We start from the raw sequence: 16216 nt of genomic DNA, 5'->3' as shown, positions 1-16216 counted from the left end.
AGCTAAAATGCTCTGTATCTGTAAATTGTCAATAACAGTACCTACCACCATCGTGAACTCAGGAATATGAGTCTTCCTGACTCTAGGCCCAGCATTCTATTCACTGAGCCATTTAGCTGCCCCCTTAGGGTAATATAGATTTGCAACTTTGGTGTAACCTTCAATTTCAATCCATCTTCCATACAGCTATTAAAGTGATTTTTATAATCTGCACCTCTGCACATTATTTCCTTAATTAATTAACCCCCCCTTGCCGTTAGAAAGAAAAATAAACACCTCTCTTTGGCTTTTGGAGCACAACCTAGTTTCAACCTACTTCTTCAAACTTGTTCTTTATTACTCTTTTTCCTAAACTCTGAGATCCAGCCAGACTGACCTTCTCATCATTCCTCATCTATGATGTTCCATATCCAAGTTCTAAGCTTTTATACAAATTCTTCCCATTGTATGAAATATACTACTTCCTAATCTCTTCCTGCAGGGTGGATAGGTGGCACCATGGTTAGAGTATCAGGCCTGGAGTCAGGAAGATTCATCTCCCTGAGTTCAAATCTAGCCTCAGATACTTATTAGTTAGGTAACTCTGGGAAAATCACAACCTCATTTGCCTCAGTTCTTCATCTGTAAAATGAACCAGAAAAGGAAATGGCACACCATTCCAGTATCTTTGCCAAGAAAACTCCAAATGGGATCACAAAGAGTCATGACTGAAAAATAACAACAAACAAACCTCCTTCTCCTGGAATCCCTTGTTTCCTTCAAAATAAAGTTCCTATAGAACTTGCTATATATCAATTCTTTCTTGGTACACCTAGTTACTAGGGCCTCTCTCTTAAGATTATTTTGTTTTTATGAATTATATATATGTATATGTATACATATGTGTATATGTATATGTATTTGTATAAACATATATTTGTATTTATATATACATTTATATGTGTATATATATATATATACACATATATATGTATATATAGCTATATACACATATATGGGGGGGTATATACAGGAGACCCCAATAGAATGTAAGCTCCTTGAGGAGATTATTTAACTTTTGTTTTTATATTCTTCTAACTTTGGGGGGAGGCAATGAGGGTTAAGTGACTTGCCCAGGGTCACACAGCTAGTAAGTGTCAAGTGTCTGAGGCTGAATTTGAATTCAGGTCCTCCTGAATCCAGGGCCAGTGCTTTATCCACTGTACCACCTATCTGCCCCTGTCTTTATATTCTTAATGCCTAACATAGTGCCTAGTATATAGTAGATACTTAATAAATATTTGTTGATTGATATTGTCATGTATAAAAATATGAGAGTTGGCAGTCACCTGAGTTATAGATTTGGGGACAGAGCTCTAGCAGGGCACTGGAAAAGAATAAAGAAGGAAGTCCAAAGAAACCTACTTTCCTATCTGGATTAATTTCTTATCTGGAGGGTTCACATATGACCTTTCCCTCCCCATCTCCTGTACATAAGGGACAATCAACTTTGTCATTGTTTTCTTGTCACACACACACACACACACACATTTTATAATAGTAAGTTCATCCAAAAGTAAAAACTATAGCTACACAATTCAGAAAAAAGCTTGAAACTATGTAAAAAAATATCAAAGTATAAAATAGGCTTTCTTTCCTTCCTAAATAAGCCAGATTCCCCATCTATATTTATAATTGATATTTGATTATTGATTTTGCCTGTGTATACATTGACTTTATAGTTCCCTGTTTTTTTCCCTTTCTTTACTTTGTGATTAAATCTACACATTTGAATACCTGAATAACTGAAATAACTACAAAATTACTCAAATTGTTCTAAATTATCAAGAGGTAATTCCATTTCAATATTCAACTATATTTCATGTGAAGGAGATGTCCACTAAAGGGGCAAGTCTTGGTTTTTCAAATTCAATGTCATGAAAGTTTCACATATTTCCTCTAATTTGCTTTTCTGAGTAAGGATTCTCAGAAACCCTACGTTAGCCACCACAATATTATCAATGTTGTCATAAATCTTATCTGTGTGACTGACTTCCAGATTAACAGGTTAAGAATGGCTACTGCTAGACAATAAAGAGATGCACATTAACAAGAAAGATGGTGTGGTTCTGTCATACACCACGCAAATAAACATGGCCTCAGGTAATACAACCAAATCTGTTTGTGCCAAATTGCATGTGTCACAGTTTATTAGCTAGTGCAACCAGAGATTATGTGTTTGGGAAGGAGGCCTGAAATGGGCAAAGGGAAATGATTTGTTTAATTTTATGGGAACTTTTTCTGTAAAAACAGATGGGGCTTCTTATTCATTTTAAACAAAAATAGAGGGGGTTTTAATGCTATTGCCCTGGACATGACATAATTTTAGACAAATCTTACCACTAGGTTGTTTCCACAGCCCTCCAAGGTGCTGAGGTTGATGATGAAAATGACCACTGCTGGAAAGGTATTGTTATTGACAAACCCTCTGCAGTGGGAATCCCCGTGCTTTCCATTCAATGCCAAATCTGTCTCAGAGTAACCCGAAAAAAGGACTGTGCAAAAATTAATCTTCATTGTAATGGCCTGTACTCCACAGTAGACACTGATGTCTCTTTCAGCTGAAATGAAAGTATATGAAAAGGAAATATAAAACCATGCATATTTGAAAATGTTATATATATATAATCAACTTTTAGACATATTCAATTAATTTTCATGTAATTTGTCTAACCCCTCATACTAGAAAGTCTCCTGTACAAAGTACAAATCAAAGGATTCCCTATTGCTATTGACTTTTCCAAATGCTCCTACTTGTAGATAATAATAATAATAATTAAAATAATAATAGCTAATATTTATATACTGCTTACTATGTGTCAGGCACTGTGCTCAGCTCTTTCTAAGTATTATCTCATTTGATCACTGATGACAATGTGTGAATTGTAACAAGTCCCATGATGCTATAAAGCCTCAATGAATTCCAGATCAATTAAAAGAGAATGCTCTAACCAACCAAACCAGAAAAATAAAGTGGACGAATAGTTATTACATTACATTGTGTGAAATACAGCTAAAGCAGCCCTCAGAGTCTGTCCCTCTATTCATTTATCTGTCTCTGTGTAAATTCTGAAAACAATACATAGACATAGATATATATTCATAGAGACATATTCAGCTATGTTATCTAGAAATAGAGATAAAGAAACAGAGATAAAAGAGATTGAGCTAGAGTGAAAGGTTGACTAGTACATAAGAACAAGAGATAAAAACTTGAATACTGCATTGATATTCCCAAGTTAAAAAAAACAAGAGGAAGGACTTTTCTATGGAGAATTTATGGAGAAAACATAGCATGAATCTCACAGAAGGAAAAGATAGAGAAGCTACAATGTACATCAGAGAAAGATTACCTTCCCTGATAATATCATGCTTACTTCCAAAATATTCAATTGGTCAGATTGACATATAAAGGAAAGTTGAAAAACTAGCTACCAAATTTTGAAATGGAATTTCTCATTATGCCTGCAAAAATACAGAGATGCAAAATTGAGAGGGCAATTGAAGTTCTTTAAAAGTAATTGACCTAGGAGACTCGAATTACCTATTATCATTTGTCTATTTATACTGATGAAACTCACTACATAATTTCTCAAATCTTTATTTCACTTTGCCCGTGGTGATACACATTAAAGAAAGAGTATGTCAAACACCACAATCACAATAGCTAGCATTTTTAAGTACTAGTTTTAGATTTGCAAAGTGTTTTGCTCATGTTAATTTTTTTTATCTTCACAACTCTATAAGATATGTGCTTTCATTATCCTCATTTTACAAATAAGGAAACAGGCACAGAGATCTTAATTATCATACCCAGGGTTACATAGCTAAGTAAGTGTCTGAGGCCAGATTTGAAATCACATCTTCCTGACCCTAAGCCTTAACACTCTGTCCACTGTGCTACCCAGGTATCTCAATGTAACACAAGACAAAAATATACAAAAATGGAAATAGCTTGTAGTCAGGAAGATATGAGTTCAAATCCTACCTCCAACAATGGTTAGGGGTATGACTGTAGTGGTGTGACCTCTTTGAGTCTCAGTGTCCTCATCTGTAAATTGAGGATTTGGATCCCTACAGCACCAACCTCACAGGATAGTTTTAAGACCCAAATTAAATAATGTATATAGAATATTTTTGCAAACCTACAATCACATAAATATCAGTGATAAATAGGACCATTCAGACACACACACAAGTGAGATGGCATAAGTCTGTAAAGTACATTCTTCTCGGTCACACATGGGTGTCATGGATATCCATGTTTTTGAAGCCCACGGTGGTCACTGAAATAAGACAGATCAAACCAGATTCCTTATGGTATTTCTCATTTGCTTTCCTCCTTTATCAGATAATTGAAGAAGGTCAATGGGAAACAATTGTCTTTTTCCATTTTTCTCCGAGAGGCCTTTTTTCTTCATTAACAGAAGGTTTCTATTTATTTTTGTTGGCTTGACTTCTGATAAGGGTTCAACTTTGTACTTCATTTTCCCTTATGTCTTTGAAATGGAAGTCAGTTATGAATAAATACGGAAATTCAAGACAGAAATTATCAGGCAATATAAATAATCTGAAAAGTCCACTCCTTTTTATCCCCAAGAAGCTTTTCATTAATATGGTAATTTATCCAGAATTAAATAATAATAAATACAACAATAACCAGCATTCATATAGTGCTTCAAGGTTTACAAAGTGCTTTACAAATATTATGTCATTTGATTCTCACAACAACCCAAGGAGGTAGAAACTATTATTATTCTCATCTTACAAATGAGGGAACTAAGGCCAACAGAGACTAAGCGACTTGCCCAAAGATCACACAGCTAGTAAATGTTTTAGACTAAATTTGAACTCAGAGCCAACAATCCAGACCCATTGATCTATCCACTGTACCACCACCTAGCTGGCGTTAAAAGTCAAACAGAGGAGTTTAAATTTTATTCAGGAGGTTATTTCTTTATTTGGAGACAGGGGAGAAGGGGCAGAGCATGATGGGTGACATGGTTTGTACTTTGGGAAGAGGCAGCTTAAAGGAGGATGAACTGTAGAGGGCTAAGCTTAAGAGAGAAAGACCAATGAGCAGGCCATTGCAATGGTACAGGTAAGGGATGATGAAGGAGCAGGGTGGGGCAGTCTCATTTCAGCCTCTTCTTCTCCAGAATGAGGGGGAAGGAGATAATTAGTCAAAATTGATATCCAGTCCAAGAAAAATATGAATTGGTCTCAGGCCATGGAAGCTAAATTGATATCCAGGATTCCTTAACTAATGGTAACCAGTCTGTACTCTGAATCATCTGCCATTTTCTGCTGTGTCATTGAAGAACTGTCATCTCTGGAAAGAAATTGAATGCACCAGGAGTTGATCCCATTAGAAGGTAAGATCAAATGACAGCTTTTCAACAAAGTAAGAAACAGAAAACTGTTCACATCCAGGTTCATTCAAATTTCTAAAGCCTTTTCTAGCCCCTACACAGTCAAACATTTTTCTGGTGGTGGATGCAAGGGATAGTCATCCAAGCACAGTTTTACCCCTCACGGTGCTCTTAAGAAGAATGAGCTGCAAAAGGGCAAGATTTTGTTCTTTTGCCAGAGGCAAAGAAGTTAGCTTTAGAGTTACTGAATCACAGGGGCTCTCAGCAATTAAATTATATGAGCATGTTTATTTCTGAGGCCTGGCCTGAATTGTGATATTCCTTTGAGTAATACTAAAATATTAAACTGTGTAATGAGGGCAAAGGGATGGAAACATCAAAAAATTTAGTAGTTCAATGTTTCTTTCTTTTAAGTGCTCTGTTTTTGAAATTGTTGAATATCTTTTAAGTAGAAGAAAAGCATAAGCAGGGGTAATAGACAAACAGCCAAAATAGCAATATATGTATTTTTCCCTACAGATAATTTGCCCAATTTTAACTTTTAAATAGAAAACGAACAAAACAAAACATAAGCTTTACTTTAGTGTAACTAGAAACAAAAATGTTTCGTTTTTGTGGTTTTGGTGGGACGTTTTCATACAACATTCTCTTACCTGTATTCAGGTCATTCATTCAGAAAACACTGAATACCCAACATGTGCTTGACCCAGATTAGCAGGTGTAATCTGCATCTTTCAATGGATGAGAGACAGGGAAATTTCTTACACAGGGAGACAAAATGGTCTATTATGTCATTCTGCTTCCAGGTTGTAAGAGTAACAAAATAACTCTGTCCAAGTCCCAGGTAAAAAACACATCTCTGTGAGGCTCTAAATATATGTCCTAAATATATTCCTAGGACAAACCCATACTACTTCTTTGTTTCTCAGAGGCACTCAGAGAAGGGGCCAGCAGTCACAAAAGGCCATATAGGCTTGCTCTTATTGTTGCTACTCCAATAATGCCAGCATAAACTAGACTCTGGAAGAAGTAATGGGGAAAGGGGAAAAGAAGGAGCTTTCCTTAACCTTTTCATTGATCTTTCCCAAGCCTCAAAGGGAAAATTGAACTCAGTGAGTCCAAGAAAGCCCCGCAATATCTACAGTCATATGAAAAAATGCTCCAAATCACAATTGATTAGAGAAATGCAAATTAAAACAACTCTGAGGTACCATATCACACCTGTCTGATTGGCTAATATGACAGAAAAGGAAAATGATGGATGTTGGAGGTGATGTAGGAAAACTGGGACACTAATGCATTGTTGGTGGAGTTGTGAACTGATCCAAACATTCTGAAGAACAATTTGGAACTATGCCCAAAGAACAATCAAACTCTGCATACCCTTTGATCCACAAATACAACTACTAGGTCTGTATCCCAAAGAAATTGTAAAAAAGGGAAAAGGACTTATTTGCACCTGTGGTGACAAAGAATTAGAAATTAAGGGATGCCCCTCAATTGGGGAATGACTGAACAAGTGGTGGTGTATGAATGGAATAGAATACTCTTTTGTCATAAGAAATGACAAGCAGGCAGATTTCAGAAAAAACCTGGAAAGACTTACACAAACTGATGCAAAATGAAGTGAGCAGAACCAGGAGAATACTGTATACAGTATTTCAATGATCAGCTATGAATGACTTGGCTCTTCTCAGCAATACAATGATCCAAGATAATTCTAAAGGACTCATGATGGAAAATTCAATTCACATCCAGAGAAAGAACTGATGGAGTCTGAATGCAGATCAAAGCATACTATCTTCACTTTATTTTTTTTCATTTTTTATTTTGTTCTGTTTCTTCTTTCACAACATGACTAAGATGGAAATGTTTTACATGAATACATATATAACTTATATCAAATTGCTTACCATTTTAGGGAAGAGGGAGAGGAGGGTAGGAGGGAGAAAACTTCAGAATTAAATCTTATAAAAAATGAATGTTAAAAATTATCTTTACATGTAATTGAAAAATAAAATACTATTTAAAGGGAGACAAAGACAGAGAGAGATAGAGAACCCAGAATGATGCTCATCCAGAGAAAGAGAAGGAAGAAAATATCCAGAGAATACCTATGTATATAAATTAGTTTAAAAAAAAATAACAGAAAGGTATTGAATGCTCCTTGAAGGCAGAAATCATATCTTATGCCTATGTCCTGCCCCAAATGTCTACTATAGCACTTTGCACATAGTAGGACCTCTGTGATCATAAAAGCTAGCATATGTATAACATTTTAAGGTTTGCAAAGGATTTTACATATGTTACCTTATTTGAGCTTCACACCAGCCCTGTGAGGTGGGGTGGTATTATTATGTCCATCTTATAGATGAGGAAACTGAGATATAGGGTTCTGTCTTGGGTCATCTTTTCTCTCTATGCTATTTCATTTGATGATCTCATCAACTGCCATGGAATTTATTCCCATCTTTATGCTGCTGATTCTCAATTTACCTTCCCTTCCCCAATCTCCATGTTGCCTTTCAATTTCACATCTCCTATGTCCAATAGACATCTTAAATTCAATATGTCCAAAACTGAACTCATTATTTTTACACTTAAACTCTTACCCCCCTTGTAACTTCCCTAATAAGTGTCGAGGGCAATATCATTTTCCCAGAACCTCAGACTCACAGCCTAAGTGTCATTCTTGACTCCACACTATCCCCTCTATCCAAATTGTCACCAAGCCCTGATGATTTTACCTTTGCAACATCTCTTGAATATCCCCCCCTTTCCTCTGACACTGACACTACACCTGTGTAGGACCTCATCACCATGTATTTGGATTACATCTAGAGCCTGCTGGTGGGTCTGCCTGCCTCAAGTCTCTCCCTATTCCATGTCCATCCTCCATATAACCACAAAAGTGATTTTCCTAAAATGCTGATCTGGTCATGTCACACACACACACACACACACACACACACACCTCCAGTGACTCTATATCACCTCCAGGATCAAATACAAAATTCCTGTTTGGCATTCAAAGCCCTTTATAACAGAACTTCTTACTACCTCTCCTGTCTTCTTACATCTTACTCCCTAACACATACTCTTTGATCCTCTGACACTGCCCTCTGGCTGTTTCATAATCAAGATACTACATTTTTCAGCTGTAGGCATTTTCTCTGACTGTCCCCCATGCCTGGAATCTCCCTCCTCAGCTCTGCCTGCTGACTTTTCAGTCTCCCTTAAACACCCAACTAAAATCCCATCTTTTACATGAAGACATTCTTAACACCCCTTAATTCTAGTGTTTTCCTTCTTTTAATTATGTCCTATTTATCTTGTATTTAGCTCATTTGTACATATTTGTATAGTTGTTTCATCCATCAGATTGTGAGTTCCTTGAGAGCAAGGTCTTATTTTTTGCCTCTTTGTGTATCCCCAGTACTAGCACATAGCACACTGCCTGGCACATAGTAGGCACTTTGATAAATGTTTATTGACTAATTGAAATGGAGATTAAGTGACTTTCCCAGAGTCATACAAAAACATGTAATATTACATATAGCTAGCAAGTGTTTGAGTCATGATTTGAATTCCAGTCTTCCTGATTCCAAGGTAGGCATTTTTTTTCACTATTCCACCAAGCTGCCTAATAAATACATTATTGATTGCTTAAGACCAGTCAAGAAATATGTGACTAGCTAGCTATTTGAAAAAGTTCCAGACTCATCTCAGCTGAACAAAAGAAAAGAAAGGATCTGCCCCATATAGGCAGCATAGGTGAGAAATATCAGTGTGCCTCTGGTGACAGGAGGCATTGATTCACATATTTAATACTATTGGCAATTGAAGGTAGAAGATAAAGTCAGATATTAAAATGAAGAAGGGCCTGAGAAGATGATAGCTACAAACAGGATTTGTATTAATTAAATGTGATTTAAAATGTAGGCATGATGGGCTCATGGCAAAAGGAAGTATTGTACTTATAAGAAATGGTAAAAAGAAAAATGCTTTTACTAGAAAATCTAATCCAAAGGATTTTGAAGTGAAAAGGAAGGGAAGAGAGAAAACTGCCTATATAGATGACAAGTCTGCTATAAAAGAAAGTAGTAGGTACAGGATAGGAAGAAGAATAGCAGAAAAAAAGACTAGGGAGAAAATATCCAAGAAGAGAAAATTTTTAAATTCATGGCTTTAGGTGTCTATATAAAATGCATGGGTAATTAACAGGGTGAAATAGAAATCCCTAAAAGAAGGGAGATCTCATGGATTAATTACTGAGATTTGCTAGGATGGGACATATAACAAGAATTTTGCACTGGAAGGCATTGCATATTAGGAAAAAATATATTTGTGAGAGAAAGTTCAGGAAACTGAGGGGAGAAATATACTGTAAATAATTGAGGTGGTGATCATTGGAGGCGGGGGTGAAGGGAGTGGTACTGTTGTGAGGATAAACTATTGACTTGGATAGAAAAGGGAATTAGATGAAGAGGAATCTGATAAATATCACAAATGTCACAGAAACATTACATTATACTCATAAAGAACATTAATTCTCCCTACATCTACTAGTGCTTTATTTCTTTATGTATTTTGTCTCTGTGTGTCTCTCTGTATCTTCCTTTCCCTCTCCTTCAAAAGCAGAACAGTTGACAAATTTGTGACTTCTCTGCTTGATAATTTTAGCATTCAAAAGATAAAGAAGGCTTGATCAGAGAAATGCAAATTAAAATAACTCTGAAGTACCACCTCACACCTATCAGAGTGGCAAAGATAACAAAAAAGGAAAATATTGGATGTTGAAAGGGATGTGGAAAAACTGGGATGCTAATCCAATGTTGGTGGAATTTTGAAAAGATCCAACTATTCTGGAGAGCAATTTGGAACTAAGCACCAAAGGCTTTAAAACTGCATATGCCATTTGATTCATCAATACCACTGCTAGGTTTATATCCCAAAGACATCCCCCAAAAGAGAAAAACACTTATTTGTACAAAAATATTTATAGCAGCTCTTTTTGTGATGACTAAGCATTGGAAATCAAAGGAATGCCCATTCATTGGGTAATGGGTAAACAAGCTATTGTTTATGATTATGATGGAATATTATTGTGCTATAAGAAATGACAAACAGGATGATTTCAGAAAGATCTAAAAAGACTTACATTAACTGATGTATAGTGAAGTGAGCAGAACCAGGAGAACTTTGTGCACAGAGACAGCAATATTGTTTGATGAAGAAGTGTGAATGACTTAATGATTCTCAGCAATACAATGAACCAAGATAATCCCAAAGGACTAATGATGAAGCATATTACCCACCTCCAAAGAAAGAACTGATAGTGATTGAATACAGATGGAAACATGCTATTTTTCACGTTCTTTCATTTTTTCTTTTGTTCAAGTTTTCTTATTCAAAATTACTAATATGACAATATTTTACATAATTATACATGTATAACTTATATATAATTGCTTACTTCCTTGGGGAGGGGGGGGAAGGGAGGGAAGGAAGAAGGGATAGAATTTGGAACTCAGAACTTTAAATAAAAATGTTTATTTAAAAAAAAGTAGGGCAGCTAGGTAGAGTAGATAGAGCACTAGCCTTGGGGTCAGGAAGACGAGTTCAAATCCAGCATTAGACACTTACAATCTGTGTGAATCTGGGCAAGTCATTTAACTTCAATTGCCAGAGACAGAGACAGACAGACAGACAGAGAGAATAGAACAGAAGACTTCTATTCTGGATCATCTGATCAACAAGAAGGAGTTGGGTGCTGAAGTAGAAATGACAGGTCCCTTGCCTTCAAGGGACCATTCCATTATAGACTTTGTAACAGAGAAGAAAGGGAGACAAGATGGTAGAGTGGTAGGAAGTTATGTAGTGAGCTCCTCCCCACAAACTCCTCCAAACCAATCTAGAAAATGCACAAAACCAAATCCTGATGAGAAAATCCAGAAAAAAAGTCACAATGAGTCATTTGTCCAGCCCACTTCAGCTTATGGAGCCAAGGAGTTCTGCAGACAGATCAGGCTACGAGCATGGGGAGGGAGAGGCCATGCACCAGGGCGAGAGAAAGTCCCAAACATTTTTAAATTGGGTCCTTCCTAGATCCATACCAAGGCACTGTGATGGTGACAGGTGTGAACTGCTAGCTCTATTAAATACCCAGTTTCTGGTCATGGATTCTTGGTAACTGAGAAAGAGACCTGGGAGGATAGTGGCATTCATAGTAGGGAGGTGCTAGGTAGTATATAGAAAAAGTAAGAAGTTCAGACACCAGTAAAAGCAGCAGCACTGTGGCCCAGACTCCAAGTTCATAGCAGGGTCTCAGCCTGCATAGAAATAACAAGATCAGGTATCCCAGACCCAATGAAAGCCTTTACTTCTGTCATTATGAACGAACAGAACTTTCCAGTTAACTGATAGGTACAGAGTCAACAGCAGTTGCACAGCAAGCCTGAGTCAAGAACTTTCAGAGCTGGGGTGGGGGGGATGAGGAGGGATATCAGATGTTGTCCTAAATGAAGAAATCCTAAAAAAAAAAAGAAACCTGCTCCAATCCTTTAGAATCAGTAGTAAAGTGGAAATAGAAAGAATTCACTGGTCATCTCCTAAAAGAAGCTCCAAGATGAAAATTCCCAGGATTATCATGACCAAAATCCAGAGTTTCCAGGTAAAAGAAGCAAACAGCCAGAAAGAAAAAAGCCTTGTCATGATACTATACTCAGGATCATCTGATTTAGCAGTCACCACTCTAAAGGAGCAGAGAATTTGGAATATGATATTCCAGAAGGCAAAGGATATGGGCTTACAATCAAGAATATCTTACCCAAAAGAACAATATAATGCTACAGGGGGCAAATTGATTTTTTAATGAAATAGAGTACTTCCAAGCATTTCTGATGAAAAGACCAGAGAGAAACTGAGTTCAAATGCAAGAATAAAGAAAAACATTAAAAGATAAACATAAATGAAAAATGATAAAAGGACCAAACAAGGATAAACAGCTTACTTTCAAATGGGGGAGGTGTGATGATCAGTATAGAGGAAATGTAACTAGACAAGGCCTAGAAGTTGTTTTCTTATATCTTGATGATCTTAAGAAAAGGATGGAAAGAGAGGATAAAAGGAAAAAGAATGCATTGGAGGAAAAGGGAAAGAAATGACATAGAAAATTATATATTCAGGGTACACAAGTAAACATCTATATAAACAAGAGTAGAGAATAGGGGAAGCAGCTAACACTTGAACCTACTCTAATCTGAACTGGTCAAAAGAAGTAAAAATACATACACAGACAGTTAAGTACAGAAATGCATTTCATTTCACTGAAGAAAAGAACTTAAATAAAAACAGAATGGCCAAGTGGGAAAAGTGATACAAAATCTCGCTGAAGAAAATAATTCTTTTAAAATTAGAATTGGTTAAGTGGAAGCTAATGACTTCATGAGACATCAAGAAACAATAAAATAGAGTCAAAAGAATTTTAAAAGCAGAATAAAATGTCAAATATCTCATCAGGAAAACAATTGACCTGAAAAAGTGATCAACGGGAGATAATTTAAGAATTATTGGACTAACTAAAAGCCATGATCAAAGAAAGAGAAATCATCAAGAAAAACTGCCCTGATATATCCAGAGTGTAAAATAGAAATTGAAGGAATTTACCAATAACCACCTGAAAGAGATCCCAAAATGAAAACTTCCAGGTATCTTATAGCTAAATTCTAGAGCTCCCAGGTCAAGAAGAAAATACTTCAACAGAAGTAAAATACTTAATATAATAATTATTACTTAATAAAATACTTCAAGAAAAAATACAACCAGAAAGAAACAATTCAAATATTGTGGAGCCACAGTCAGGATCACGCAATATTTAGCAGCTTCCATATTACAGGAACAGAGGACCTGGAATTTAATATTCTGGAAGGCAAAGGAGCTAGAATTACAACCAAGAAAAACCTACCCAGAAAAACTGACTATAATCCTTCAAGGGTTTCAGGGGAGTGATTATTTAATAAAATAGAGGACTTTCAAGCATTCCTGATCAGAACTGAATAAAAAAATGACATTCAAACACAAAACTCAAGAAAAGCATAACAAGGTAAACATGAAAGAATAATCATAAAGAGTCTCAGTAAAGTTAAAGTGGGAAGATGATACATGTAAATCCTAAGAATTTTATCAATATTAGGACAGTTAAAAGGAAATTAGATTGGTGGAGGGCACAGATGTGAGTCAATTATGTTGGAATGATTTATCCAAAAAATGAAGGAATAAGAAAGATGAGAAGGCATTAGAAGAGGGAATGAAGAGAGAGAATAGAGAAAATTTTCACACATAACAGAGGCACTCAAGGAAAAGCTTTTACAGTGGAAGGGAGAATAGGGGGTGTGACAGGCAATGTTTGAACTTTAATCTCATTGGAATTGGAATATAGATAAACCCTCAGTTGTGCATTCAAAAGGTAACTTATCCAATAATAAAATAGGAGGGGAAGGGAATAAGAAAGGTGGAGTGGATGGTCAAAAGATTAAGGAATGCAGACTTTTGAGGAGAGACAGGATAAAAGAGAGAAAAGAAACTAAAGAAAATGGGATGAAGGGAAATATACAGTTAGAAATCATAACTGTGAATGTGAATGAGATGAGGTGAACTACAAAATAGAAACCAGAATGCAACAATATGTTGTTTACAAGGGACACACTTGAAACAGAAAGATATAGAGTTAATATAAAGGGCTGGAGCAGAATATAATATGCTTCAGCTGAAGTAACAATAAAAGGGGAGGGTTAGCAATCATCATCTCAGACAAAGCAAAAGTAGACCTAATTAAAAGTGATAATCAGGGGCAGCTAGGTGGCACAGTGGTTAAAGCACCAGCCTTGGATTCAGGAAGACCTGAGTTCAAATCTGGCCTCAGATACTTGACACTTACTAGCTGTGTGACCCTGGGCAAGTCACTTAACCCTCATTGCCCTGCAAAATAACAACAACAACAACAAATACATTAAAGGCGATAGTCAGGGAAACTACATTTTGATAAAGTGGATAGAGTACCTGGCCTGAACTCAGGAAGAGTCATTTTCCTGGGTTCAAATCTGGAATTAGACAGTCCCTAGTGGTGTTACCCTGAGTAAGTCACTTAACTCTGTTTGCTTCAGTTTCCTCATATGTAAAATGAGCTGGAGAAGGAAATGGCAAACCATTCCAGGATCTTTGCCAAGGAAACCCCAAATGGACCCCAAATGGCATTCAACAACAACAATAATCATAGACAATGAAGTAATATCAAAAAATGTTATGGCGTGTTTCTCTGATAAAGGCCTCATTTCTCAAATATATAAGAACTGAGTCAAATTTATAAAAATAAGAGTCATTATTCAACTGATAAATTGTCAAGGAATATGAAAAGGCAGTTTTCAGGAGAAGAAAACAAAGTTATCTACAAAAATATGAAAAATACTCTAAATCACTATTGATTAGAGAAAGGCAAATTAAAACAACACAGATACTACCTTTCACTTATCAGAAATGATAATGCTAGAGTGATTGAGGGAAAAGTATATAAGCTAATGAACTTTTGGTGGAGTAGTGAACTGGTCCAAATATTCTGAAGAACAATTTGGAACTATGACCAAAGGGCTATAAAACTGTGCATCTCTTTTGACCCAGAAATGCCACTATTAGGTCTGTATCCGAAAGAGACCAAAGAAAGAAAAAAAGGTTCTATGCATACAAAAATATTTATGGTAGCTCATTTTTGTGGTGGCAAAGAACTGGAAATTGAGGGTATGCTCATCAATTGGGGAATGGCTGAACAAAGAGCAGCATATGATTGGGAAGGAGTACTACTATGCTAAGGAAAATGAAAAGGGGGTGGTTTCAGAAAAACATGGCAAGACCCATTGAACTGATGCAAAGTAAAATGAAAAGAAGGCAGAGGAAAGGCAATAACTTGACCGAGGTCTCCCCAAGATCCCTCCAAATACCTTTAAATAATGCCACAAGCCAATTCCTGGAGCAAAAGAACTCACAAAAGGACAGGATAAAATCATTTTCTGGCCAAAAACAACTTAGAAGGTCAGTAGGAAAGGTCTATTGTACTGGGGTGAGAGGGGACTAAAGCTCTGTCTGTGCAGGCTGCACCAGTACAGATCCAACCTCAGCATAGACCCAGCCCCAGTGAACCAGGAACAGACCTCAGGAGACTCTGAATCAGCAGCAGAACTGAGCCCACACATGGTAAGGGGGTTGAACAATTGGCCAGAAGGAGATTATAGGGGTCTCTTTGCTAGCACTGAGGCAGGATTCAATAGTTTTGCCCACTCAAATCCAGGTCATAGTCTTAGGTGGTGGTCCCAAGCTGGGGAGGAGCACAAGCACATAAGAGCTTGCAGTCACAGTGCAGTAGGATTCTGTTCATAGTTCCAAGTTAGAAAAGCAGGCCTGTGGTTGCTTGCAGACCAGAGCACAGGCCAAAAGAGTAGTAAACATACCTCACTTAAATCAAAACACCTTGGAAGAACTAAGGACTTACATATTCCTAGAATTAGTTTGGAGAACAGCTGCTCAAACTCCTGGAAGCTTTACGCCCACACACTGGAAGCAGTGCCCCACTTTAACAAAGAGTTAAAAGTCAAGAAATTGGCTGGGGAAATGAGCAAACAGAAAAAAAATGCTGACCCTAGAAAGTTTCTATGGTGACAAGGAAGATCAAAATACACCCTCAGAAGAAGATAACAAAGTCAAAGCTCCTATATCCAAAACTTCCAAGAAAAATCTGAATTGGTCTCAGGCCACAG

The 16216-nt window shown here is 36.6% G+C and overlaps 1 protein-coding gene across 1 annotated transcript in view; it reads right to left on the bottom strand.

Moving 5' to 3' along the window:
* Window positions 1-16216, bottom strand: part of ZPLD1 (zona pellucida like domain containing 1) — a 65133-nt gene that overhangs the window by 25299 nt on the left and 23618 nt on the right. The window contains exon 2 of the mRNA XM_043998869.1: window positions 2380-2600. Within this exon, the coding sequence (XP_043854804.1) occupies window positions 2380-2600 (221 nt within the window). The remainder of the gene's footprint in view (window positions 1-2379; window positions 2601-16216) is intronic.

The sequence above is a fragment of the Dromiciops gliroides genome, chromosome 3 (genome assembly GCF_019393635.1).
Source record: "Dromiciops gliroides isolate mDroGli1 chromosome 3, mDroGli1.pri, whole genome shotgun sequence".
NCBI classification, from domain to species: Eukaryota; Metazoa; Chordata; class Mammalia; order Microbiotheria; family Microbiotheriidae; genus Dromiciops; species Dromiciops gliroides.
This window is presented reverse-complemented; position numbering and strand designations above follow the sequence as displayed.